Genomic DNA, 26,883 nt, shown 5'->3' on the forward strand with positions numbered 1-26,883 from the left:
CCTGGCAGAACGTGAGGTTGTGAAGAGAGGTCCAGGAGAGAGAGCGAAGGTGCCAGAGGCTTTTAGAAGGGAACCGGGAGGTGACACACGGAGGGCCCGAGCTCCTGGGCTAGAAGCAAACTATGGACATGCTAATGAGGGAAAATTAACCTTTGGGTTGGGTCTGTGACATGGGCCCTCTGCTGAATGCCTGACCCAGGGGCTGCAAGGCGCTTCACTCTGCACCAGCGCAATGAGATAATCGCCCTGAAATCCACCAGCCTTGGTGCACACAGGCGCGGAAACACTGTTGTGGAGAGGGCAGAGTAGCTAGCAGCTCCTCCAAAGAAAAGGAAAACAGAGGAGAAGCCACCAGAACCACGGCCAGGCATGAAGGGCAGACCTGCAGACCGTAGGTGCATCTGCTAAGTCCCAAGCCCCTCCAGGCTGGCACATAAAAGAAAGGAGCAGGGCCTGCAAAGTAAGAAGTGTCTTCCTCTCTCTTGCTCCCTTCTGTCTCCAAAAACCCTGGATAACTGGGCCTCGGTGAAGCAACACAAGGGATAAATGGATTTTTATCTCCAGGAACGTGGCCGGTGGGCCAGAGGATTATTGCTGAGACCAAGGAAGTATATTGGGGAGGGAGGGGGCAGGGATGGAGAACAGAAAGAAGTTGCAGAGGACAGACTAAAACAGACCAACAGAAAAGAAATTCAAAGGGAAATTTTTAGAGTAGAGTGGCTGTGGTTACACGTCACAGACACTGAGACAGTAAAACACACACACACAGGGATTTTATTAAACAAACAAGCCAACAACCAAACGCACATCAAAAACACATTGGCTCCTGCTGTCACAGGGAGAGGGGATTTGAAATGATTGCGGGGTTCTGGTAGGGACCCTTATGGCCTTTATTGCAGTCTCTCTCTCTCTCTCTCAGGGTGTTCCAGAAACCCTGAAAGCCTCGATGGAGAAGCGGCCTCCCAGAGGCTACGCAGGGAGGACTCCCCGTTGGAGGTGGAGGGGTCGTGTTTCCAAGTAGAGACGTCAACAAACCGCAATCTTAGTGACACTGACAGCACAAAATTATGTTTAATGTTGTGAGGGGGAAAGGGGAAATATAAAATTAGCACAGAGAAAATGCTTCCCAGACCTTCCTCACAATTAGGGCCACGGCATGGGGGTGGGCACAAGGCAGGGTGGAAGCGGAGGCCCAGGCGCAGCCAGGCCACATTGCTGAGTCCAGGCAAAGGTCCCTCTCCACCCCGGGAGGAAGAGGAAGGCTTCTGGAGGGAGGCTAATGACATCCCGTCCCATCCCTTCCCTGGGTTCAGAGCCTTTCTTTTGGAGAAGCGGGGAGGTTCTGGATGCCCCATCCCGGTGGAAATGGCCGTTCACGGACTGACCTGCACAATCCCAAGAGCCACAGGGGTTTCAAATCAGTCATGAAGCTGGCCAAGAGCTGCCCAGCCTAGAAAGCAGAAGAGGAAGTGGGCGGCGGTGGGCTGGGCTGGGTGGACAGACACAAAACCTCAGACACCCCCCTCCTTTTCAGAACCTGGGGTGTCTGCAAAGAGAAGATGCTAAGGGGAAGTAAGAACTATCTAATAAATTAGCAAGCTCCCCTCTGGAACTTGCCAGCAGCCCTGCCTCGGCTGCCTGGTACAGGTGAACTGGACCTCCCACTTTCTAATGATGCTCCAGGTCTCCATAGGCACCCCCAACCCCTGCCAGGACCAAGGACAGGCAGACTGCCACCAGGCAGTCAAGGGGATTGGCCCAGAGAGAGCCAGGGAGGTGGAAAAGGTGTCATTTTCAAGAAGGAAGCAGTTTCTGTTCAATGCAGATTGTTTCCTAAACTGCTTATTGAAAGAAGCAGAAGTGTGAGTGAGAGAGAGGGAGTAAGAGAGAGATAGAGAAAGGAGGAGTCCCCTATTCTCATCATGTTGTGGTTATAAAGAATAGAATTTTGTCTTTGTCTGGAAACCACTGTATTACTGTGGTTATTAAACAAGCCGGCTTCCCTTCTTAGTGTCAAGGCAAGGAGAGAGGGATAAAGAGAAAGGGTGAGCAGACAATTCATTTTCAAATAATACAAATTAAAAGTAAATGTGTTTTAAAAAAATTAAACCTGACTGATAAAGGCAGATGTGAGATGGCAGTAAGAGAGAAATGGGAGGAAAAAACACAGAAAAGAGTCTGAATTTTTAAAAAAGATCAATCTGTGCAGAGTAATCAGGAAAAACAGCCTGGGATGGAAAAAAATAACTGCCATTTCCTATGGGGTAGCTCCATGACCTTAGGAAAAATGGAGAAGCAGCTCTACCTTGGGGTGGTAGTTTTACACTTTGATTTTAGCAACAAGTATCAAAATATCTGAACTAATTGATTGTCGAGTTCCTTGGCCCTTCTCCAAACAGCAATATAGATTTAATTGTATGTTGTTTAAAACTCCATTTCTCGAACAGTGTGAAACATGTAATAAAAGTCATAAACCGTATCGGAGATTCCCCCCCACCTCCAGTAGCATAAATACCCGACTGACACTTGGAAATCTTAGCTAATACTTTTAATAGGCTAAAAAAAAAAAAAAAAGGCATCTGAGAAGGGTAGCCACATAATAAAATCTAAACTGTTAATCCATTTTAACTCATTCAAAAAGAACCTGTGGTTTTTGCAGAGGAGGGGTCGGGGTGAGGAGACCCCACGTCAGAGATCTGATTTGTTCGAACTCGGTTCAGCTAAACCACACTCCCCTGAAGCAAAGCAAGTAGTGAGTGGCTTTCCAGAAGACTACAGAAGGATCTCTACCGGGGAAAACGGAGCTGAAAGTTGCCAGCGAACTGCCTGGCCTGAGCTCCCCTCTCGCTCACCGAGGCGGGGAAGCCGGTCGGCGGCCGTGGCTCTCCGCAGGCCTGGGCCCGGCTTCCCCGAGGCAGAGAGGGGGGCCGGTGGCGGGCAGGAACGCTCCAAAGTGGCGTGGCCAAGTCCCCCCGCGGCCCCTCCCCGGCGGCCTCCCCGCATTGTCCGCGGTCATCCCCGACCGCCCCACCCCCACCCCCAGCGGCTGCTCGGGTCCCCAGGCAGCACCGGCGCCCCCCTTCCCGGCCCGGGGCATCTCGGAGGAGGAAAGGGAGAAGGGGAGAGCCCCGGCCACGCCTGCGATGTGCTCCAGGATCGGCCGCAGTCCCGGGTTCGCGGGCGCCATGAAGCCAGCGGCGGCGCGCGGGGCGGGCCGGGCCCTGGCGTGGCCACGCGGGCCGGCTGCTGGCGGAAATCTGCAAAAATCCACGTGAGCCGCCCCCTCCTCCAGCCGCCCGCGGCCCCTGACACGGCGGCATTGAAGCCGGCCCGGAGGTCCCCGAGGTCTCCGAGTGTGACAGTACTCAGCATAACGGGTAGATGGCACAATTTTCTAACATTTAGAGAGAGGAACCCACGCTGGGAGCAATAAGTCCATTTAAAAGCCCTTTATTTAAAAGGAACAAAGATAACTGACAAGCGAAGTACAGAGACATCTCAATGAAATTTCCAAAGAAGAAAGAGAAATCAGAGGCCAGAGCAAATGCGAACCGGGCTTGATGGAACAGGCCAGCACTTTTCCTCCCCTCTCCAGAAGAAAGATAAAAAGACAAAAAGAAAGAGGTGGTGGTCAGTGGGGGTTTGTGCACGTTAATGATCACAGTCCAAACCAAATTCTATAAAACCCACAGCCACAGAAACTTTAAAATGGCCGGGTGGGCTCTGCTAGGGCAGGTGGGAGAGAAGCTAGATCTGTTCAGGGGAAGACACTCTGAAGTTTTGCCCTCTGCCTTAGGGGCTCCATCCTAACCTTTTAGCCGCCTCTGCTTTGGCTTGGCTGGTCTGGGGAGCCTGGGGACGGCAGGCCCGCCGGGCACCCACTCTGGGCACACCGGGGCCCTCTGAGGACCTGGCAGCCCAGGCCTCTGTCCTGGAGCTGCCTCTCCTAGAATGGTGCCCAGGGCCCAGCGAGGATCCGAGGACCTAAGATGTGCTTGACAGCTGGGTACTCGAGAACCTAATCGCAGGAACAATTGCTCTCTCTTCAAAACTGAGGAGCGAAAGGCCGCTCATTGATGTCACCTGGCAAAACCAAGACAGCCCACATTTCATCGTGTGCTCTAACACTGCCATCATCCACTCCCCATGCCCAAACCTGCAAGCCGGGTCCCCCACTCGTCCAAAAGGTGAGACAGAGACCCGAAGGCCCAGAGGAGAGGCAAAAGGCCAGGAGAGGGGCGGTGCCCCTCTGGTCCTCCGGTGGCGCTGGCCCCGGGCGACCCTAACCGCCCCCCTGCCATCCCCGCCCCAAGCAGGCTGCGGAAGAGGTGAGGTGGCTAATGCCCGCAGGGGGTCAAATGATTGTATTTGGGTGGGTGCTCGCAGACGTATTTGCTGAGTAAACCTCCCTTGCTGAGTTGAAGGCGAATCCCCGTTGATAAATCCATCATTACCGTTCAGATTCAGGGAGGCAGCCGCGCCACTAAATTCATCTTACATTCGTAGCGCTTTAATAGACATTTATTAAATGCTTTTAGAGAGAGGCATGGGGCGCGTGATTACATCCTAGTTATAGACAGAACATAAAGACCCACGTTAACACCCATTTGCAGGAAGGAAGGAAGAGGTGGGGAGGGGGGAGAAAAAGCAGAGGGATGGGGCGAGGGGAGATGGGGCGGGCGGGGACACAGTGCCTGGGCGTTATTAGCCGGGGCTGCCTGGCGGGGAGCGAGGCAGGAGCCGCGGGAAGCCTCCGGCTGCGGAGCGGAGAAGCCCCCGTTCGCCTCGCAGTTCCCTGGGCTCCCGTTCGTCCCGCACCCCGACCCCGCTCCGCCTGGGGGGCTTGTGTTCTCAGTCTCAGCGCAAGGGATGCTCGCGCTGCCTCCGCTGACCCTCTGCGGTCCCCAGCCCCCAACTCCTCCTTGACTGTATCCTAGGCCTCTCCAACTGACACTCCTTGGAGCAAGCCAGGGAGAGGCGGCAGGGAAGCCCCGGCACTTGAGGATTCCGAGAGCGCCTTTAAAGCGTCCCCTCCGCCCCACCCACCCCCCAACCAGTTAGCCAGAGAGCTGAACCAGGCCTCCCTCGACACAAAGCAGACCGGCGCCTTGGCCACGGGGCGGGAGAGCCCCGCTCGCTCCAAGGTGTCCCTGGCCCGACCTGCTCGGCCTGTGGAGCCCTCCTCCGTCCGGCGCCAGGAGGGAGCCATGCCACCTTTGCACCTCTGACCATCATCCCGCCTGGGGACCTGCCCCAGGCTAGCCTCACGGCCCTCGACCTGGCCCTCGACCTCGATCTCAGGGAGCTGGGCCTGCGGGAATGCCTGGGCCTCCAAAGGGCCTAACCCTTCCTGAGCGCCCCAGGGCCTCACCTAAAGGCCCAGTCCCCGGCTCCCTCAGTTCTGCGCGCCTCCTCGCTCCCCGGGGACGCGGCCACCAGCCCAGGCTGAGGGCAGCCTCGGTCAGGGCTTATGGCCCTCCCGGCTCTTGGTGAGGAACACTTCCGCTACCTCAAAGTTACCATAAGAAAATAAATACAAGTGACACTGTGCTGGGCCAAAGCTCATTAGTTCGTTGTCCAGGCCTAATAAAGAAACAGAAGCGCAAATTACAGAGTTCAGCTTCCACACACGCTCTGTCACCCGATATCAGCGGACGGCGAGCCTGATTCCAATTGCTCCGAACTTGCTGCGCAGTTCGGCCCCCACCCCCTCCTCGCAAGCAGGAGGTAGGGTGGAAAAATATAGTTCCAGAGGGGGTAATGATCAAGCTTTTCCTCTCGGAAGCCTGCGCCACCTCATTTCCCATCAGTAATCCCAATAAAATTAACGTCGTGGCTGCAATTGAAAAGAGGAGGGCCCGCGACACTCCTGAAATAACACACTCTCCCCCAGCAAAAGGTAAAAAGCAAAACGGCCCTTTGTTCAGCTAATTAACGAAGGCCCAACTCCGAAAGCAGATGTGTTTGCTTAGCTAATCACAAGCATGTTTCTTTCAAGGAACGTCATTTCGAGGGGGCCGCTCAGGGGAATGGGAAAGGGGGACACAGCAACCCCCCCACCCACGTCCTCTCTGCCTCAGGGGTCTCTCACCCCCAGACTGAGATCCAGAGGCTAAACCAGGCAGCCCATCTCTCACACCTCTCTCCCTCTTGGTCCAAGCCCAGAGGCCCACTAGGCACCTCGGGGCTTGCCTGAATGCCAGGCCTGCAAGACGCAAAGGGGGAAAAAAATGAAAAAGTTTTAATGACACAGATGCCATATTAAATGAGGCAGTTTTACAGTTCACTTTGAATAAGACGCTAACTTATTACAAGTCTGTTATCAGAAGGACGATAAGATTTATAACTCCAAGAGTCAGCTTTTCCCCTTAATGACAATGGATGTTAAAGAGAGGAAATCTGTTCTCTATTAGAGGAGATGAGAGTCCCTTCCCTGTTTTCGGGCATTTACAGATGCGTCCAGGAGGGCAGATACCAAAGTCCCTTTGTGTCTCCTTGTGAAAAATTCGGCCTTTCCCCTTTGGCTATGAAACCGGGTCTCCTGGTTGGGTTAGCACCTCGCTCAGCCTTTCAGCTTGAGCTTGGCAGAAGGAAAAAGAGCGAGCGAGAAGGGCAGGGAGATAGATAGAAGTGGGGATGGAAATGGAGCGGGTGGGGGGCGGTCTCAGGCCTTCACGCAGGAAAACTATTTCCCCCTCTTTCTTTGCCATACAAAAGATAGCTTTCTCCTAAACCAACACAGTAAGCAAACTTTAAAAAACTGGGGTCCTATTACAAACCAACGCCCAGCACTAACTGCTTTAAAATTACTGCATAATTAGATTTAGTTGAATTTCACCATTAATTAGGCAGCCGCACTGCAGGGAGCCTTTGAAATCTGAGAAAATGGGAAAAAATCATCTGAAGCACGTTTTTTAAACCTAACTTCAATAAATCTTGACGAGGCCCGGAATTCAGAGAGTAACCTCACTCCCCTCCCAGGAGGCTGAGGGTAAGGGTCTCCAGGCCTGGGCCGGAGCTGCAGTGGGACGTTCAGGGCGATTTCCCCCGTCGGCGGAGAGCTCAGCCCGGGCCCAAGCCAGTCTCTTAAGAGGCCCTCAGGAGACCCTCTATGGGCGGCCGGATCTGTCCCACGGCCGACCTCCCCTGCTCTCAAACCTGTTCGATAAAAGAGATCCTCCCCCGCTACTGCAGAAGCGCTCCTGTCAGGGGCGCCGTCCACGCCGGCTCGTGCGCTTCTAGGGCCTGAGACCCCCGCCCCCGCAGCCCGCCCTCGACCCCTGAGCGCCCCCAGGCAGCCCTCCACCCGGAAAGCCCCCTTTCCTCCAAGTTTGCCACGGAAGCAGCAAGTTAGCTGTGCCCACGTCCTGCGGGGGGGATGGCCGGCCGGTCCCCACACTCCACCATCCCGCCCCCACCCCACCCCAACAACTCGGAGAGGCTCGCGGGACGACCCCCCAGCTGCAGCCCCTACATTAACGAGCGCGACGACTGACCGAGGTTTGTTCCTATGGCCTCGCCCCCTCCCCCTCCACCACTCATTGAAGACCAGCGGTCGTGGAGGCCGACTTTCTCTCACTCGGTTCTTGCTGAGGGGGCAGACCTGGAATAACCTCTCCTGGTCATGAGGGGCGGGGGGCGGACGGAGAAGGGGGCCACCGCGTCACCAGCGTGTCCCCTCGCAGTTCTGTCGCTCTAACTACAGGCACCACCGAGGCCCGCACTTACTCGCCGGGGAGAGTTTGAAAAGAGGGTTCTCTGCCTGCAGAAGCAGCGGCCTTTTGCCCCCACCCCCCCCCGCCCCCGCTTTTTTTTTTCCCCCTTTCGGATACCCAATGTGTTTCCCATTAGCCGGCCCCGCCGCGCCTGGCAGCCCGGCGCTCGCGGCGCGCTGGGAGACGCCATGTTGGCTCCGCTCACAGGACCCAGTCAGGAGCGGGGCTTCGCGGCCGAGTTTCGCACGCGCGCGCGCCCCCCGCCGCCTCACGCGCGTCCCGGGAGGGCGGCCCGGCGCGCCCGGCACCCCGGGCCTTCCGGGGAGCGCTGACGGGGCCCCGCCGCGCGTCGGCGGGGGGCGGGGGCCGGGGGCACCTCTCCTGCGGCTGCTCCCGGCCCCCGGCCCGGCGGCCGGCCGGATGCTCGCCCCGGCATCCCGTCTCCGCGGGGCCGGCCCCGGGCGCAGCCTGCGAACTTTGAGCCCCGGCCCCTGGCGAGAACTCGCTGCTGAAGGGCCGAGGCCGGGCGACCGCGAGCCGAGCGCACGGGCTAGGATTCCGCAACCCACCCCCCTCCACCACCGTCACCACTCCCCTCCCCAGCTCGGTCTGCCCCCGGGTTTGTTTGAAAGTGGCGAGAAGCAGCGGTCGCCCCTTTCTCTCTCTCTCTCTCCTCGGACCATTGTTGCATTTCGCGTCTAACTGGGTTCTCTCACACACCCCCCACCCCCGAGCACCAACAGGAGGAGGGGCAGCGGGGTTGGGAAAAGAAATAAAGCGAGCTCAGATCAGATGGGGGGGGGGGTGGTAAGGGGAAAAAAAGGCAAGGAAAAAGAGACACTTAAAGGGAAAGAGTCGCCATGTTTAGCAGCTTTTTAAAAAAGATCTCGTCAATTTCACACAGAACGCACTCGCTGGGTCCCAGCCCTCGTCTTTTGTCCAATTCAGTCGCAGCAAAGATCTTTTGTTCTAACTCAGCGTGAAAAGAAAAACTTTCTTTAAATGCTATAAACTTAAACCAAACTCAAGACTCTAAACAGATCCTCCTCCGGCCACTCTAAACATATACAAGGGGTTTTGTTTTAACCGTTTGAAAAATTTTGGGTCCTGTTTTTCTGCCTCGCAGATCCCAAGCTACATTGCTGAAACTTAGAGAGTGAGAGAGAGAGATTTCCAACGTCTAGAACACATGCTTAAAGCAGAATAAAACAGGGACTGTCTTTTGCTTTGAAAATCATAAATTATAATTTAATGCCAATAATAATTTACAACAAATGGCTGTTTACAATAAACTAACAAAACAAACAAGGCAAAGGGCCTGTGTTTTACTTATTAGAGAAAACTTCACACACTCACATGGATAGCACTTGCAGGAGGAGAAAATAAACAACAACCTACGAACCTCAATCTAGAGGTCAGCAATGTTCTGTCATAAGAACATACTTAGATTTATGTATGTATGTATCTACAGAAAGAAGCTGAGGGTCAGATGGAGAACTCCGCTCAGATGCACAAATCAGACAGATTTTTCTGGTCTACATGTATTGACTGGAACTGAGTATCAAAGTTTAATACACTTTACAAAATGATCCCTTTTCTTTCACATCCCCTTACCCACCACCCCCTTTTAAAATCAAACCACAACACAGTGATGTATGATGGTGGTGTGGGTACTGCAAAGCCTCAGTAAGAACAAAAATTGCAAGCTCCCACACACTGAGCTTCCTTCAAACCAGGACAAGAGAGAGGGAAAAGGAACAAACAAACAAACAAACAAACCTCCAAAACAAAATAGTTAATACTTCCAAATCCACACACCCTATAAAGTTTCCTTCTTTCTTTCTCTTCTTTTTCTTAATTTGGCTTTTAAGGACAAAGGATCCCAAGAGTAGTACAGATTGTATCTACACAATCTGAAATGTCAGAATGTCGCTGTGTTTTTATGTGCAGAACTCCAATGGAAAAGATTCCCTTGACCTGTGGTCATGCTCTCACAGAAGGAACGTACAGGGGGGAGGGGAAGGCAGGCCAACTGCAAGTTATCATATATACATTAAAAATAAACCCTTCAGCCACTCTAAGCTACATCACTGATTTTGAAATCCTCTCAACAACCACCCTAGATGAGAACCACAGAATATTTTTAAAAATCACGCCTACTTAAGGAAAAACTCATTGCAAACAACTGCCTTCTATTGACAAGGCTGGATTAGCTTGCTTGAACCGCCCTCTGCGTAACTGTCAGAAATGTACAAAACAGTATTTTTTCCTGATCATAAAATAGATACTGATCTCCAGATTTCTAATACTTTTCACAATACCTTCCCTAAGCAGGCACTTAAGTGTGACAAATATAAGGGCCTTTTTTTTTTTTCCTGGAAAATCCATTTTTAATTAAAAGAAGGATTAGGTGAATAGGGGTGGTTTACTATATCAGTATGGCACTTCCTAAACCATAGATAAACCATTAACTTCAGCTCCCCCACCCCATCACACCCAAATTAAACAGGCAAATACACTAGTCTACCTTTGAACAAACTGGCTGAGGGAAGTGAACAAATAGAGCGAGCCCCTGGCCCAGCTCAGAGAGAGCTAGCTCACAGGGGCTTCTCGATGGAAAGACAGTGGGGACAGCCAAACAGGTTTCAGATATCAAATAATATTTTAATTTCTGAATACTTTCAATTTCCTTGGAATATAACACACAAAGACTCGACCAAACAGTTCAGTTATTATAACTTTTACAGTATACAGAAATGTTGCACTTAAAAAAAAAAAAAACCTTCAGTTTTTTTTTTAAAAACACAAACTGTAAACTCTAAGATACTGAATCAATCACGTTACCTATAAGTGCCAACAGTGTTATTTTGTCATGCTGATTTCAATGGTATTTTTTAAAAAGGGAAAATATCAACAATTATAATACAAAGGGTTTGCAAATATACAAACAGATATAGGATTTTCATAACAATTCAAGAACTAAGCGGGACCCAATTCAAATTACAAAAGTTCACTTTTTATTCAAAACCTCAGCATGTGTCTTGGACACATTCCTTGGCTGCCAATAAATTCCACAGTTCATTCTCTTTCTTAAAATATTTTTAAAAAGCTAGGTTTGTCATGGTGTCTTTTGGGGAGCGGGGGTGGGTCAGGGTAGGGGAAGTTTTTTAGTGTTGTATGTGGTTCCTCCAGTTCTCAAATTAGAGTGCTCAACTTCATCTAAAATTTTTGGTCACCACTTGTAAGTGCGTTTCCATCATCTTTGAGTTGCCTTTTAAAGTTTTATGTCTTCCTATGATATTTTCATGGACTCAGTTTTAATTCTTGCAGAACATATATTTTAAGGATACACAGTTTTTAAGAAGCCAAGATTATATCAAAACTTATTATAGAACCACAGAATAAACTGGTTTGGAACCAGAAAAGTACAAAAAAGAACAGCTAGAGGTACATAGACACAGGACAATTAATAATTTGGGAAAAAAAAAAAAAGACTTACTTTCTCCATTCTGCTAATTTTCTCCCAATCTCCTTAAATGCACTTTTAGCAATATTTTCCAAAATTTACCCAAAAAAAGAAAAAAGACTAATTTCCTTTTTATACAAAAATGATAAGTAGCAAGTTGTTCTGACCGACACAGGAGTTTTTTTTTTTTTTAATGCATTCTGTAAAAGTTCATTCGACAGTCTTTTTTTTTTTTTGGAAATTCACAGTCCATTAAATTCTTCCCCTCTCTTCTTTTAGCAAACTTGTAACATCCTTTTATATCCTTTCTTAACAGAAGGAATTTAAGCAAACAAACCAGTCTTTTGCCTTTTCTTTCTCTCTGTTTCACTCCCCCTTCTTATTTTGATTGATTTATTTATTGAATTGCCATATACGGCCAGTTAAAACTGCTGCCAGACAGTAACATATCCCGGATGAGGGTTTCGATGGGGGTTTTACCTACCAAACGGACGAAAAACAATTGCTCTATGACTGAGGAGGAGACCGTGCGGAGGGAAGGGAGGCGAAGCAAAAGCTTTCCAAATCGTGTTGGTTGGTTGGGGTACTGGCTCCTAACGTATTCTTCCAAAGCACACTGGGACTTTTCCTGCAAGCTTTCCACATGGGCTACATCAGAGAGACCACAGGCATCTGGAAGAAAGTTTAAAAAAAAAAAAAAAAAGAAGAAGACGACGAAGAATTCAGTCATCAGATTAAGAGGTTTGAAATGGGTCACATGAAGTGTGTGTACAGTGCTCTGTCAAACTGCCCCAACCGGAGCTGGAGCAAATGCCTACGGACTGAAAACTTGGGGGCTGGGGAGGGGGGAACTGTGTGAGATGGTCCTGGGATATTAGCTTTAAAACAGAACACAATTCAGTGTACTGCAGGCTTTCTATGTCCCACTCCTCAGGCTTGGTGACCGGGAGGCCCAAGCAAAGTGCACCGGGTGAATCCAGCTCAGGTCAGTAAACAGACTGACAAACAGATGAAACCAAAACTACCAGTGCTCCGCCCCTCCTCCTCTGTAAATAATAGTTTGGCTTATAATTATATAGTGGGGGGGGGGGGCAACAACCTGGCCCAGCCCCGGGTAATGGCGCCCACGACCCAGCCTCAGATTCTCCCCAAAGAGGGCGACTCATTTTTCTCCAGTCTTTGAAACTGATTTAAGTGGCCCTTTAAAACTGATCTTGTCAGTTTAGCCTATTGAAGGGCAGCCATGCAAACTGTGATCTCTCTGTTCATTTGAGCTGTTTCTTTTCCCTCCTTTTCTTCTCTCTCCCTTTTTCTCCTACCCACCCCCCTGATTTTTTTTTTTTTGGTAAACCCAGGTCCCTCCGAGAAGAAGAAACCCCCTCCCTGTTATCTTCAGGAAAACACGTTTCTTTTTCAGATATGTGAAAATACAATAAGTGCCTTTGAAATGAGAGGCTTCTCAGTGAAGGCGGTGCAGGTTGTGACCTGACCTTTGGGGGCTCCTCAGGCAAGACTAGGGCTAACACATGCATATTGTCAATCCTTAAAGCAGATATTCAAAAAAAGCCACCACTGAGTCCACCCCAAGAACCAGAACACACATACAACCTCCTCATGTGTGGATCTAGGGCTCTGCATATCTACAGAATGCATAGGTGTCTGTGATCAGAAATTAAAAGATCTGTTTGCATTGGACTCCTCTCCGCAAGTGCACTGTCTCTCTCAGAATCAGATAACAGGGACCTTTATCTCTTTGTGAGGCCATCTGCATTCTCCACACAGGCCTCTACATTTTACAAACACTAATAAATTAAACTGTTACAAGAGTATCAGCCATTTCTTTCCCTGGAAGACTAAGGTAAGTCTAAGAGCTAACAATGAGCTCAAGAAAGGAACCACCGCCTGGATGGTCTGGGAACATGGGCTGGGTGTTGGGTTGCAGGAAGGGTTGAAGGTGACTCTGGGTTAGGGGACGATCCTGTCTGTACATTTGCATCAGGCAACCGTTCTAGTTGTGACAGGTCCCCCGAGAAAAATAATCCAGATCCAAGCCTCTGCATACAGCCCTTCCTTGCCCAGACACTGCCCTTTAATTGATTACCTAAGGACTTTCAAAGACAGAATTTGGGGGTGACGGTGGAGGGGATAGACTTTATGCAAAAAGAGGTAATATATAAAAGAAAGTGGGTTAAGGACTCAGAACCTACGACAGACAGACTCAGCTCAAGACTTGGGTCCCCAGATTTCCTTGGAACAATAAGGAAGAGACTGTGGATCTTTTTGTCTGCTACAGGAACTCCTCAGCTCTCCTGGTGTCCTGACTGCAAGCTGCAAAACCTGCAGTGGGTGACTAGGTTCCAAGCCCTACCCAGGTCCAAATTTTGTTATCTTGAACGGGGAGCCCCCTTCCTCTCTGAACCGTGACAAAGGGGGTCAGCTGACAACTCGGAACAAGCATGTGGAAGGGGTGATTTCCACCCACCTGGGCTCTGCTGAACTCAGCCTGGGGGGCCAGCCAAAAGGCTCAGGTGTGGCCCAAAGTGGTAAGCCAGACACCTTCCATGATCATTTGACCTCCAGAGTTAATTAACATTAGATCTATTACTCACACAGGTTAAACTACCTGCAAACTAATTAGATTTCATAATGCAGTCAGTGATGGTTTTATATCTCTGGCAACACTCATATCCAGCCCAAGTTGGCACACACTTTGGGGTGTTTAAAAATTGCCTTAAGTGTTTGCCTGGGCGGGGGAAACGACAGACCTGAGTCTTGAACCCCCTGCAGACATTCTGAAGAGTGATGATGGCCCCTTTCTTCCTCCTGCCCCTTCCTGACAGCTCTTTCCCCTCTCTGGACAGTCTGCATTGTTTTAAGAAAAAATATGCTTTTGAAAATTGCTGCCCTCAGGTTGGCCGGGCCTGGAGCTCCAACTTGCACTGAGTTAGCAGGCAAACTTTTCCCCCTCCCGCCAGGGGCAAACCTTCCCCTGAGGGGCTGATACCAGGACTGTTCCAGCGCCTACAGGCATCTCCCGGAGGCTCAGCCCGGGTGACAGGAGAGCCATGGGGGTAGAGGAGATTCCCGCTCAGCTGGCCCAGAGTGCCTGAGGTGAGGGAGGGAACAGGAGCGTGCATCCTGGTCTGGCGGAAGGGCAACAGGCCTGCGAGGCGTCCCCATGGCCCATTTTGAGACAGTCAAGTCTGAAGCATCCTTCCCGTGGCCCAGCCTTCCTCTCCTCTCCCCAGAACAAGCCTGCCGGAGCCCCACCGCTAGGCAGAGTTCCCATTCCAAGTTTCCCTCGACAGTGTGGCTCTGGGGGCTCCCAAGAGTTTTAGGCCCTAACTCTCAGCTAGGAGCCCCCAGGCACGAGAGAGCAGGGTTCCTTCCTACCTGAGGTGAACAGGACTATGGCCTTGAGGCAGCTGTACTCGGCGGAGTCGACGTGCAGCGCTTTTAGCTTCTCCACTTGCTCTTGGAAGATCCGTATGTGGTCCATAAAGGCGACCACCCGGTCGGCGGACATGGGCGAGGCGTGGAGGCCGGCGGCGGCCAGGAGCGGGGCGACGTGGAGGGGCATGGAGCACTGGGCCGCGTTCAGAACGAACAGCTCGCTCCAGGTGAGGCGGAGCAGGGCCACCTGGTCGGTGATCTGCAGGTCAGGGAAGAAGGGGATGTTCCGGGCCCACTCGACGGCGCTGAAGAGCATCCGCGCGGCCAGTTCGCAAATGTTCTCGATGCCCATGATATTGTTGGGCTGCATGCACTGGCTGCCGAAGCGCGACGTGGGGTAGGGCTCCGCGCGCAGCAGCAGGGAAATATATCCGGATAGGTAGGAGTGGCAGTTGAGGGGGTCCCCGTTGGTCAGCGCGAACTGCCCGTGGCTCGGCTGGGTGGGCGGCATCCTGCCCCTCTGCACGGCTGCGGGGAGGAAAGGAGACACTCTGCCGTTAATGCCCAGCCTCGTCTCCCCTGCTCCCTCGGCAGGGTCAGCCCCAAGCCCGCCCCCCTCACCCCCCAAAACCCCCGACCCCGACTCCGCGCGGCGCAGGAACTGGCAGGCCTGCCCCTCTCTCACCCGCGAGCCAGGGCCACCGACCCGAGGGGCTCCGGGAGCCCGGCCGCCCTCTCCTCCGACCACCACCCAGGCCAGCTCCGGCAATCAGGGCGGCCCACTGGCTTCAGAGGCCCGTTCCAGGCCGGGAGGCCGCGCACCCAGCATGGACCACTTTGCCTCGGGGTCCCCGGCACGTTGGGAGGGATGGAGCATTGTGGGGGGCATCTTTCTTCTTTTACTGCTGAACGGCTGATATTTTTATTGATTGGAGGAGAAGGAGCGCGGGGTGGGGGGGGGGGGCCGAAGCTGGGGGGATGGGGAGACGCTTTTGCAAAAGACACCGAGGAGCTTCACCCCGGACGGCCTTTGGCCACCCCAGCACCGTTCTCCATACCCCACACCCCCAAGCCCGCAGCCCCGGCCCCGCGGGCCACCCCTGGCGAGAGGCGAGCCGAGAGCCAAGGTCTGGCGGCAGCCGACTCGGTGTGCTCGCAGGAAGAGAGAGGGCGGAGAGACAGGCCGGCCGAGGCGAGAGGAAGCCGGGCGAGAGGCGGGGAGCAGGCGGCCGGCGGCGGCGCCGCCCGGGAGGGTCGGGGAGGGCCGGCCAGGCTCGGGCACGAGCGGTTATCTGACGCCGGACGGGGAGAGTCGCTCTCGCAGAAACACAAAGAAACCCGGGCGTTCGCTCGCCGCAACCCGGAGCCCGCGCCCGGCGCCGAGCGCGCCATTGGCCGAGCAAGGCTCGCGGCGCTCGGCGAATTTCATATCACAAAGACCCAACTCGCGCAGAGCGAAAGCAGCCGCCCCAGGCCCCTCGCCCACCCTGCTCCTACTCCCTATCGCGCTCTCCTCCTTTCAAAAGTGAAAGGAAAAAAGAAAACAGAGGTATTTTTTTTTAGCCGAATGTTAATCCACGGAGGGTCACATGAGCGCTGCCCGGGCGGCAGCGTTAATACGGCGAAGTGCATAAAATTGCCATTTGTAATTTGAACCTCCTGTACAAAAAGTACAATCTCAGGTTGATTTTTTTTTTTTTTTTGAGAGGGTGGGGGCTGGGGAGAGGGGTGGGAGGAGGGACATATGTTGAACATGCAGGGAAAACAAGGAGAGAGAGAGAGAAACGGAGAGGAAAGAGAAGTAAACCAGGCTTTAAAACAACCACCATCATCACCACCACCACCACCACCACCTCCCCATCCCTTGCAAAAAGGCGAACTCGAATGAACTGGCCATCAATGCAAAGGAAATGAAAACAGCCCGAAGAGAGTTGAGGAAATCAGTTGGCCAAAGCATGCGGATTTGGGGGGGTCTGGGTTCCACTGCAGAACTTGCTTCTAGTATAAAAACCCCTTTCAGCTGCAATACGAAGAGAAGAGCTTGGGGCGTCTGTGTCCTTACCCAGAGCAGGCTAGCCAAACGCACCCAGGGCCCCGGGACCCCGGGCGAGGGGAGGAGAAATGAGAGGCCAATACCTTCCCGTCTCATGCCCACTTTGAGGCACTTTTTGAGGCGGCAGTACTGGCACTGGTTGCGGTGGTGCTGGTCGATGGGACAGTTCCGGTTGGCGCGGCACGTGTAGCTCAGGTTCCTCCGCACGCTGCGCTTGAAGAAGCTCTTGCAGCCTTCGCACGTGAACTGGCCGTAGTGCTTGCCGCTCGACTTGTCCCCGCACACCACGCACTCGATGTGCTGCTGCTGCTGCTGCTTGTCGCTACCCGGCCCGCCAGGGCCGCCCTGGCCGCCGGCTGCCGTCTGGGCCGGCGTGCTGGCCGGGCCCCCTTGGCCGGGCGTCTGTGGCGTGTGCGGGGCGCCGGGCGGCGGGCCGGGCACGGGCGGCGCCTGCGAGGCCTGGCTGCCCTGAGAGCCGGGCACCTCGTCCTGGGGGTCGCGCCACGTGCTGACTACCATTGCCATATCTATGGGGGCCGCGTCCGGACTTCCTGCTCCCCTGGCTGCGGGCGGCGGCGGGCTCCCGGGTCTCGGGCTCCGGCGCGCCGCCTTTTGTGTGTGCAAAGGGTGCGAGAGGGCGCGGGAGGGCGCCCCGGGTGGCTCGGGGGGGCTGGTTGGTTGAGGTTGGTTAGTTTTTCCTTTTTTGTTTCTGCTTTTGCAAAGTTTTGTCGATGGCTCGTCTGGCCCGGTGTGTTTGTTTTGTTTGTTTCTCTCGGCTCAGCTTTGTTGCTTTCGGGGGGCTTTCCGCCGGGGAGGGGAGGGGATGGGGCCGGGGGAGAGCAAGTGGGAGCAGAACGTGGAGAGAGAGAGAGAGAGAGAGAGAGAGAGAGAGAGAGAGAGAGAGGGAGGGGAGGGAGAGCTGCAAGTCGATTGTCTGGCTTCAAGACAGAAGTAGGAGGAAAAAAAAAAAAAAATCTCTCCAAAGATCTTCCTCGCTCGCTCTCCCTCCCTCTCTGGTTTACTCTCTCGCTCTCAGAGCTGGTGTGTAGCCGAGGAGTTGGAGGAGGAGGAGGAGAGGCGACTGTCCGGGGGCCAAGTCCAGGGCAGCCCACAGTCAGCCATTCAGGAAAGCCATCGAAATCGGGAGGACTCGGAGAGCAGAGGCGCCGGTCTCGGGCGCGCCCAGAGAGCCAGGCAGGCCGGGGCGGAGGCCGGCGGCCCGCGGAGTGGCCGGAGCGCTGCCCGGGTCCAGGGGAATCAGCATGAAAGTGGTCCGCGTCGGGCGCTGAGCGGCGTCGTCCTGGCGCTGGGCCGCCGCCGCCGCCGCCTGCCCCGGGCGCCCCGGCGCGCGCCTCGCTCGCTCCGGCCGCGCCGCCCGCTTTCGCCGGATAGAGGCCGCTCGCTGCTCCCTGCGGGCCGCGTGGGCCGCCGCCGCCGCCGGAGCTGGAGCTGGAGCCGCCGCCGCCGCCGCCGAAGCCGCCGGGTCGGGCCCGGAGCCGCCGCGTCTAGCGCCGCCGCCGCCGCTGAAGGCTCTGCCGCTGCTGCCGCTGCTGCCGCCGCCGGAGCCGCTGCTGCTGCCGCCGGAGCCGCCTCACACACATAGGGAAAGAGTCAACTCGCCGGCGGCGGGGGAGAAATGATAAAAGAGAGAGAGGAGGGCAGATCACCAGCTAGAAGCACATCCTTCGTGCGCAGAGGGGGGAGAAAAAGACGGAGAGAAAGAATGAAAGAGGGGAAAAAAGGCAGCACGGCACCCGGAGAAAGAAGGCAACTCGGGGAGAGGAGGAGGAGGACGAGAAAACACACACGCGCGCACGCACACACACACCGCGGAGAGAAAAGAACAGAGAATCAAAGTGATCAAATATGCTAAAAAGGGGGGCGCGGGAGGGAATGCGATTTATAGGCGCCGGGGCTGGCAGAAGTGGCTTCTCCGCGATCAGCTCACTGAGCTCTCTATATAGTGAACTTTGACACGACTGCTGCAACTTAGCGCACGTTGCCATGGCGACGGCGCGCCTTATAAGGCAGCCGCCGGGGTTGGCCTGGCCAGGCGCGCGCGCGCCGCCCCCTCGCCGTCATTGGCCGGAGCGCGGCGGCCCCGCCATGGCGGCCGCGGGCGCAGCCCGGTCCTAGCGCGAGCGGCGTCGCGGCCGGGGCTCCGGGCGCTCCGGGGGCTCGGGGCGGGGGGCGGGGCGGGGGTGGCGATGCCCCCGCGGCAGCCAGGCGGGGGATGGGCCCGCGCCGTCCCCGGGCGCGCGGCCACAGCGTTCTGCGCACCCCGCACCCGAGGTTTCCGCCCCGGCGGGGTGAGGAGCGCGGCGCGCACGGAACGACGCCTCTTAAAGGCTCCGCGAGAGGCTTTGGATGGAATCGGGGACTTCGATTCTCACAACTTGGCAATGCCACCGGATCCGCAGCTCGCGCACCACCCGGGGCTCCCGGCGCATCTTGGTGCCCGCGGTGCCAGAGAAAGAGAAAAGTTGCCGGGTTTCTTTGCAGAGGGGTAGTGGGTGAGGATGGGAAGGTACCTAGAGCCCAGCTGGCAGGCATTTTCCAAACGAACCATTTGGTCAAATCCGGGAATAGACCCTTTCCTTATTCAAGTCTGATCACTTGCTTGGTTTGGTGGTTCTTTTTCTTTCTTTCTTTTTTAAATAAAAAGAGCCATTCAGTGGCTCTTTTTTCTTTTTTGTCCATGTAGGGTTAACATTTCACAGGTACGTGGCCTGACATTTTAATTGCTCAAATAAAGCATCTCAGATGCTGAGAAGCCGAAGTAGGCTTCATCTCATTGTCATGACGCAATTAAAATCAATTTTCTTCAACTTTATTCTCTCTCGTTAGTTTCAGCTAACTCCCAAGCCAGCGAGCGTCCTGACACACACCCAGTCGTGGGGAGAGGTGAAAAGACCTTTCTGCTGGCTGATGGACAAGTGGACGCAGCCTCCAGCGTCCCCTGTGCGTACCCTCTGTACACACATGTAAGCGCACATGTATCAGATGCACATTTGTCAACGTACACAGACAAAGACTTCAGCGACTATACTCCTAGGTCATAGAACAGTTGAGTAGGACTTCATTGTTCCTCAAGTTCCTTTTAAGCATTCATACAGCCATTAAAACACACACAGAGATTCTGCCCCAAATTGGCAATAATACCAAGTACAAGTCACAGGAATCACTGCACAAGCCATATTCTACCTCAAGAGATTCGCTGCAATGAGAACAACTTCATTGCCTGTGCCATTCTGCTCAATGTGCTAAAAATCATCAAGCCGGTTGTATCTCTGAATTCTGGAGCATTTAGTTTTAAACATCAAACATCTAGAATTGTCCCCCAGAACACGTTATATTCCAACGCAGTAATCTTTCTGTTCGCTTTTGACCAGCTAGTGGATCATCACTATTCAACATTTATAGAACAAAACTGCGACTCCATCATACACTCTTTGCACCAAGAAAAATCTATGGACTAGTAATCCAACCAGGTTTATGAACAATTAAGATATTTTACACAAAGCATGATGAGCTTTAGGAAACATGAACACACATAAAGAGTAAATTAATGACCACAGGAAAGCATCCTTAGTAGTTTGAGAAATCGAGGCAATGAAGAATTTTAAAAAATAAATTGTACAAATAATTGACATGTGTAGAATGTACTCTGTACTCAATACACTTTACACACAGGGGCAGAATACGAGCTAAAAACTAAAGGAAGATGTAGGCGGAGAGGGGCTTGGTTTTAGGGCAGAAAAGATCCTCCTTGCTTCGTTCTTGAAACCTTCTTAGCCCTCACCGTTTCTCCGCTGAAATTAGATATTTCACTAAAGCTGCAGGTGCTGGGATTATTTGGAGGTTTTTTTTTTTTTTTTTTTTTTAACCTTCAGTGGACACTGAACTATCATGAACCTGGTGTGTAATGAGATTGCCGTAGAGGGAAGCCAGGCAGCAAATTTCAGGATGATTATAGATACAATATAATTTTCTCCTAAAGAGGACAAGAAGGATGGAAGAGAAATCATTTCAGAGAAGGTTGTGTCTTTTTTCTTCTTTTTCTTTTCAATCTCTATGATTCGAGGAGGAATTGCCTAATGCTACAGATGTCAATAGATTAGGGGCAGACTCAGGAAAGATGTGGTAGGGCTGGGGTTGAGATAGAAAATCTAATGGGTATCCTTATCTCAATTTAATAGAAGATAAGAATAATTGATTACAGAGAAACCCTAAACTTGCCTCTTGGGTGCAGGCATTTCTATGGCAAGATAACCTTCTACAAACATGCAGTGGGAAAAATTTTGAGGAGCAAGAGTTACCCCGTCCACTTTGAGATTTTTGGTATTTGAAGTACGCTCTGATGGCCTCAGATTTTAAATGAAGGATTTCCCAACCATCTTCAACAGCTCTGGAGTCTGCTAGGCATACGACCCCAGGGCAGCTATAGAGTCAGAGGTGTTTTACTCTTTATCTTAGGACTCATTCAGTTATGGGGGTGCTATTAAAAAGCCAAAAACAAACCAAAAAAATGACTATCAATTGCAGTTAATTTTATTGTATGGAAGAAGAGAGAAGATTGCAGACTGAGAATGAAAAAGAGGGGAGCAGGTTTTAAAATGTCTTCTTCAGAGATGTTCGTATTCTTTGAACAAAACAGCTCTAAGGCTAAAATATAAATATTAATATGTTTTTTTTTTAATCCAGCCCAGTCTTTTATTGCAGATATAAATTTATTTTAATGAGAAGAATGGCAAGCTTAAATTTGGCCAGAGAAAGTTGAAAAAACATTTGTTTAACTGTAGGGGAAAAAAAAAAACCCACCCAGGAATATGATTTTCTTGCAGAAAGTGCCTGTAATTCTACACAAATTAAATCACAATATGAATACAAACCTCAGCAAATGCTGAGTTTAACTCTGAACTCAGTAGAAACCAGTTCTGTCCACCAGGATTCATTGAAATCCTCCTTCCCCTCAATCTAGTCCGTGTGTGTTTTTCTCTTCCACCACACTGGAGCTCCATGAATAGGGAAAGGGGCTTCCATTGTGTCTCTCTGAACTTCCAAGTCAATGCAATTTTTAACCACTGGCTTGTGGTACTTTGAAAATCACCAGGGGCTGTCAGAGTTGGGTCCTCTGAAAAATTTACAGTGCTAAATCAGAGCATATGCTGGGAGGGAAAAAATTGCTTAAGATTGGAGCTAGTACAGTATCTGTCTGCCCCCTAGTGTAAGAGTCCTCGCTGCCTAAAATTCAACTTTAAAAGAAAAGAGCTCTTAAAGGGAAACGACTTTGAGCTCACGTAGGCATAGCAGAATGAAACTTCTGTACATTTTAATCTGAATAATTCTTCAGGATTTAAAATTAATTGGCTTTGACTTGGTTGGACCGGACTCAGATCTCTGCGTTTCCCGATTCCCTGGCGGAGAGGTGATGATTTTTTTTTTTTCCTTCCTGAACTGGGTTTATGTGCGTCCCCCTCACCCCCTCCTCTCTTTTTCTTTCTCTGTCTCTGTCGTCTCTCTCGCTGGCTTTTTAAAAATGAGGAACTGTTCCTTGAACGTTTTGGATAGAGCACAGAATTGCTTAAGTCAGCCCGACGCGGTTGCAATAGACAGCAAAAAGGTAAACGTTTGCCTGAAATTCGCACGCCAGCTCCACCACCCCGCCCGATGGTGAGTACCCTTCTCGTCGCGCTTCTCCTCCTAGCTAACGTTGAACGCTCGCCTCCCCGAGCCGCGGCCGAGGGCGCCGGGCAGCGCTTTCCTCCCTCCCTGCCTGGCTGGTTGTCAGTTGCACAAGGTTGCAAAATGCAGCGCCGAGGCAAATCGAACAGTATATTCTGACACTTAGTGCGAGCCTAGCAGCTCCTTTGCTAGAAAACCGAGTCGTCTGTTGCTTGGAAAAGCACGCTTATAAGGACTGGCTTTTAGTTTGCTCTAGCGAAGGAAATGAGTTTGAGGAGATGGGAGGCACCGCAGTCTTTACGCTTCGGTTTAATCATATTTTGGCAGCTTTGCAATTGTATATTCCCCCTCTTCCCCCCTCCACCACCTCTCCTACCACACACATGTAATAAAATATGGCAATGCATTGAATTGACGGTCTCCCCTTCCCCAAACCCCTTAAACCACAGTCCTAGGCATTCCATACACGTTAGCAATCCGATTTTTTCTTGAAAAACCCCAAGTCATCCCCAACCCCACATAGCACAAGGAGAAAAGTGAGAAAGGAGAGAGAGAGAGAGAGAGAAAAAATACTGTAAGTAAACATACCAAAACCATATTTGCCTTGTTCAAGGTCCCAAACCGCTTGCATCTTCCTTCTAAACAGGAATAACTCTCCTTTAGTTTGGCGGGTGAAATAAACCGCTTTGTTGGCCCCCTGAAAAGATGTGTCTTTGATAATTAAAGAGAATCTCCTCCTCGGTGTTTATCTAAGCGATTGTGCAAACTGATAAAAAGTAGGCACTAGCCTGCAGGGAAAAAGAGGAAAGGTGAAGGGAAAGATCTTCCACCTCAAGGAAGTGCTTCCCCATGTATCAGACGCTCTCAGCCTTGGAAAGCCCTGCACAGTAACTTTAGAGAGACGAGGTTTCAGGGAGCTTTGTACATAGCTGCTGAGGAATGCAAGCCTCGCCTTTAAGAAAAAAAACCCCAAACCGTAGGTAGGAGATGTCTGGAGTGATCCTTGTCTCTCATCTCATTCCTTAGAAGGAAGAGTGCGTTGTTACACCTTGTTTGGGGCTGGAAAGAGGAGACTTTAAAAACACCCGTCCAATTGAAAAAAATCTCCCAACTTAATGAGTTTAGTCGGAGGCTGGGGCTAACGGCTCAGCCTCAGCAGAAAACCGCCAACAACTATAGGCGATAGTGCAGAGCAAAGACGACCCAAGGCACAGCCAAATTCCACTGTTTGGGGTCGAGAGGGATGGAGACTAATCCTAAAGCAAGTTGGAAAAAAAACAGAGGTGGGAGAGGAGGGGAAAAAAGCAGCAGCCTCACAGACTGGCAGACAGGCTCCCCTCACCCTGGATCAAAGATAGAACTTGAAACAGGAGGGCAACATTTTCCTAGGAATCCGTTGAAATCCTCATTTTCTACTTTTAACTATCCCCCAAAGTGATTTTTCCCTCTCCCCTGCGGATTCATGCCCACCCCCCTCTTCCCATTTCTGCTTCTAGAACTTTCCTGAAGCCGGAACCTATTTCTTTGGGGGGGGAGGGGTTCCCTACTCCAAGTCTTCAGATAATGAATGCTTAATTCACCCCCTCCCTCCATCCACCTCCCAAAATGAATAAAGGAAGCAGGAATACAGTAACTAGCGAAAAATGAGAATAAACTATGCTGCCTCTCAGAGTTTAATACAATTTTAACTAATGGATTTTTGTTTTGTTTTGTTTTAAGAGAAGAATAATGGGGGAAACACGGATCTTTTATTTTAGGAAACTGTTATGGTAAGATGTATGTCAGAATTAACAAATGGAACTAACGCTCTTCGGCTGCTTCTTGTCCTTGTCTTAAACAGGAATTAAGTTAAACACAGTGCTGAATGTTAATTACATGTTTACTGGCTAATGAAAATTACAAATGGTTTTGCCACCTCAAACAATGATGAAAACTCTGAAGACACTGTAATTATATACTTTGAGGGAAATAACTCAGAATATTGATCATAAGAAGTGTAAATCTTTTTTTAACTATTCATTAATACCATAAATATGGGCTACAGAAGTTTTTCCTTGCGGTTTGTCTCATCAGTTACACCGAGGGGATGGATGGCGAGGCTCCTCTGGGGAGGTGGTGAACTCATTCTCTTCGAGAAGGAGGCCACTTGTGTAACTGGGGGTGCCCCCCTCCCTTTCGCCCCCGCCCCCTTTAACCCCAGCAGAAGGTCGAGGGATAGCTGAACAGGGGGGCCGGGCTCGGGGCAGGTGAAGGTGATCACAGCCCAGCCTCTTCCCTCCCCTCCCCTCACCCTCGCCTCCCCTCCCCTCCTCCCTTTCCTGCCAGGTCTGATCGGTGACCGCCTTCCCCAGCCAGGGCGCCAGTCGGATAACCTGGCGTTGAGCTCCTAATGGAGGACAGCACATCGCAACCCAAGTTCTGACAACCCAAGTTCCCTCCTTTAGAGGTGACTAGGGCAGTTCATTGCAAAAGAAGAAAGAAGGGGAAAAAAAAAAAAGTTGAGGGTGGAGGTGTTTATTGGGTAAGATGGCTCAGGCAACCGAACCGGAACTGGTTTCTCTGGGTTTGGGAGTAAAGACATATTTTGCTGACTGAACTCCGGCCTGAGATGTAGCTCTGCACTCCGCAGTGTAGCAGCCACTTCGATCTCGGGGGTCAAAGGTGAGCTCTGCACTAACCCTAAAAGGCTGGTCTGGCCTGGCCAGAAGGCCGAGCAGGCGAAGGAGTGGGCCGCCTGCCGCTTCCGAGGGGGTGCCCGTGAAACCCGCACGCGGGGGACACAGAGCTGAGAGCGGGTTTTCAGTGCAATATTGAAGATTTCTCAAAAGTGCCCTAGGCTCGTGGGACTGGAGTCCTCTTTTCCCCTGAGAATTCCCAAGGCGCTGGTCTTTGTCTTGGAAGGAATGGAGTTTCTGAATGGTGTGAAAGCGACAGAGAGGGTCGCTTCAAATCGATTTTACTTGTCCTTTCTGTCTTTTCGGATCAACGCCCTTCAATGGGCACAGAGGTGCTCTTTCAACCAAAAACTTGTGCTACATTTTCTGCCTGTATTGGTGCTAAATACAATAAGCACTGGGCAGATTTTTTTTTCTTTGCTCTCCAAAGCCAGAAAGCACCCTAATTAAATTGTTTTATATGGACAGTCAAGACGGACCAATTAAGTATGCATTAGTATAAAGATATAGTCCGCAGATAAGGCGGTTTAGAAAAATCACGTGTGGGACAAAGGAGAGAGGGCTAGCACTGGGGAGGGGGTGCCTGGGCCAGCAGGGTCGCTCACCTCTCTCCCTGGGCTCCGGGGGATTTGAGGAACCCGGGCCTCAGGTGAGAGGGGGTCAGGGCCGATCACAGGTGGGCCGTGTTGGAGCTTTGCAGGCCCGCGCCCCCGACCGGAGAGCGGCGGAGCCCAGGGTGTTAGCATCTCTCACAACCTCACCCTCGGCCCGAGGTGGCGGTCCCGAAGCAGCGGGCGAGGGTGGTGCTGTGAGTCCAGGTCGGGCCCAGGGCTGGTGTCTAGATCGTGGGCGCGGCCCTGGAATAAGGAAGGAGTGTGCACCCCGGGGAGGCCCGCGGGGCCTGCGGGGGGGGGGGGACGGAGCCGCGGCCGCAGCCCTCGGGCATCCGGGATTAGGGTAGGAAGCCCCCTTCCAACTTGTCCAAGCTACGGGCTTTCTCTGCTTCTGAGGAAACGGGAGTTTCTCGGCGAGCAAAGCGAAGTTCCCGCCCGACGCCAGCCGGCCCAAGGGGCGTCGAGGGCCAGTCGCAGAAGTGGGGAAATGACCGGGGGTCGGAGACGAGGGCGCCAGGACAGTAGCTCGAGGGCCGGGTCCCCGCAGCCTCCCCGGGCCTCCCCACACCCCCTCCGCCCTCGGAGGTGTGGGCGGACAAAGTGCAGCGCGCCCAGAAGACGACCTCCGGGGCCGCGGCCTGCGCTTCCCCGCGTGGCGGCGCAGGGCTGTGATTCGTGGTCCCCGGGGCGCGGGAAGGGCGCACGGAGCGCCTTGGGTCCGGGTGGGGAGGGGGGAGTAGGGCGAGAATTAGAGCCTGGGGAGGCGGCTGAATGTCAAAAGTAAAAAGGTTGAAAAGCCAATTTTCCCGGCGCGCTTTCGTCCCCCACCCCCCTCCCCTTTGCTGGTTGCCGAGGCCGTAAATCAGCGGCCGGCGGCGAGGGCGGGAGGAGCCCCCTCGGCGCGGCCCCGCCCGGCCCGTGCGCACCTCCCGGTGGGCCCCGGATCGATCCGAAGCCTAGCTGAGGATGTCACCGCACTAAATATTTACTGATCACACACAAATAGCCGGGGCTCCAACGATTTTCCTCTGTGAGGAGAGCTCAGAGAGAAGGGTAAATCATTTTATTAGTGTGGATAAAGCCCAGAGCACACTCCGGGCTGGAGTGTTTTAAGATGTGTCTTCAACGGGATGAAAAGAGTTAGGGAAATCGATACGGAGTGATTAGAAGCCCCCGGGGTGACCGAGGGGGCCGGGGCTCTCAGGGATTTGGCGAGGCTGAGAGAGGGGGAGCAAGCCTCGAGGGGGGCGGCCCGAGCCCTGCCGGGGAGCTTGCGGGTGCA

At 52.5% G+C, this 26,883-nt stretch overlaps 1 protein-coding gene across 3 annotated transcripts; it reads right to left on the minus strand.

Annotated features, from left to right (window-relative positions):
• Nucleotides 1-10,358: 10,358 nt before the first annotated feature.
• NR2F2 (nuclear receptor subfamily 2 group F member 2) lies at nt 10,359-23,207 on the minus strand. Of its 3 annotated transcripts, XM_024981611.2 has the most exons (4): nt 22,901-23,207; nt 16,711-18,310; nt 14,575-15,102; nt 10,359-11,853 (listed from the first exon to the last, which is right to left on the minus strand). In XM_024981611.2, the coding sequence occupies exons 2-4, from the start codon at nt 17,150-17,152 to the stop codon at nt 11,579-11,581; spliced, it is 1,245 nt and encodes a 414-aa protein (XP_024837379.1). In that variant the 5' UTR covers nt 17,153-18,310; nt 22,901-23,207; the 3' UTR covers nt 10,359-11,578. The 3 variants fall into 3 exon arrangements, with proteins under 3 accessions (XP_024837379.1, XP_005221767.1, NP_776827.1); XM_005221710.5 differs by lacking the exon at nt 16,711-18,310; NM_174402.3 differs by lacking the exon at nt 22,901-23,207 and having other exon boundaries at nt 10,361-11,853; nt 16,711-17,437.
• Between the last annotated feature and the right edge of the window lie 3,676 nt (nt 23,208-26,883).

This window comes from Bos taurus, chromosome 21, assembly GCF_002263795.3.
Source record: "Bos taurus isolate L1 Dominette 01449 registration number 42190680 breed Hereford chromosome 21, ARS-UCD2.0, whole genome shotgun sequence".
Classification (NCBI taxonomy): Eukaryota; Metazoa; Chordata; class Mammalia; order Artiodactyla; family Bovidae; genus Bos; species Bos taurus.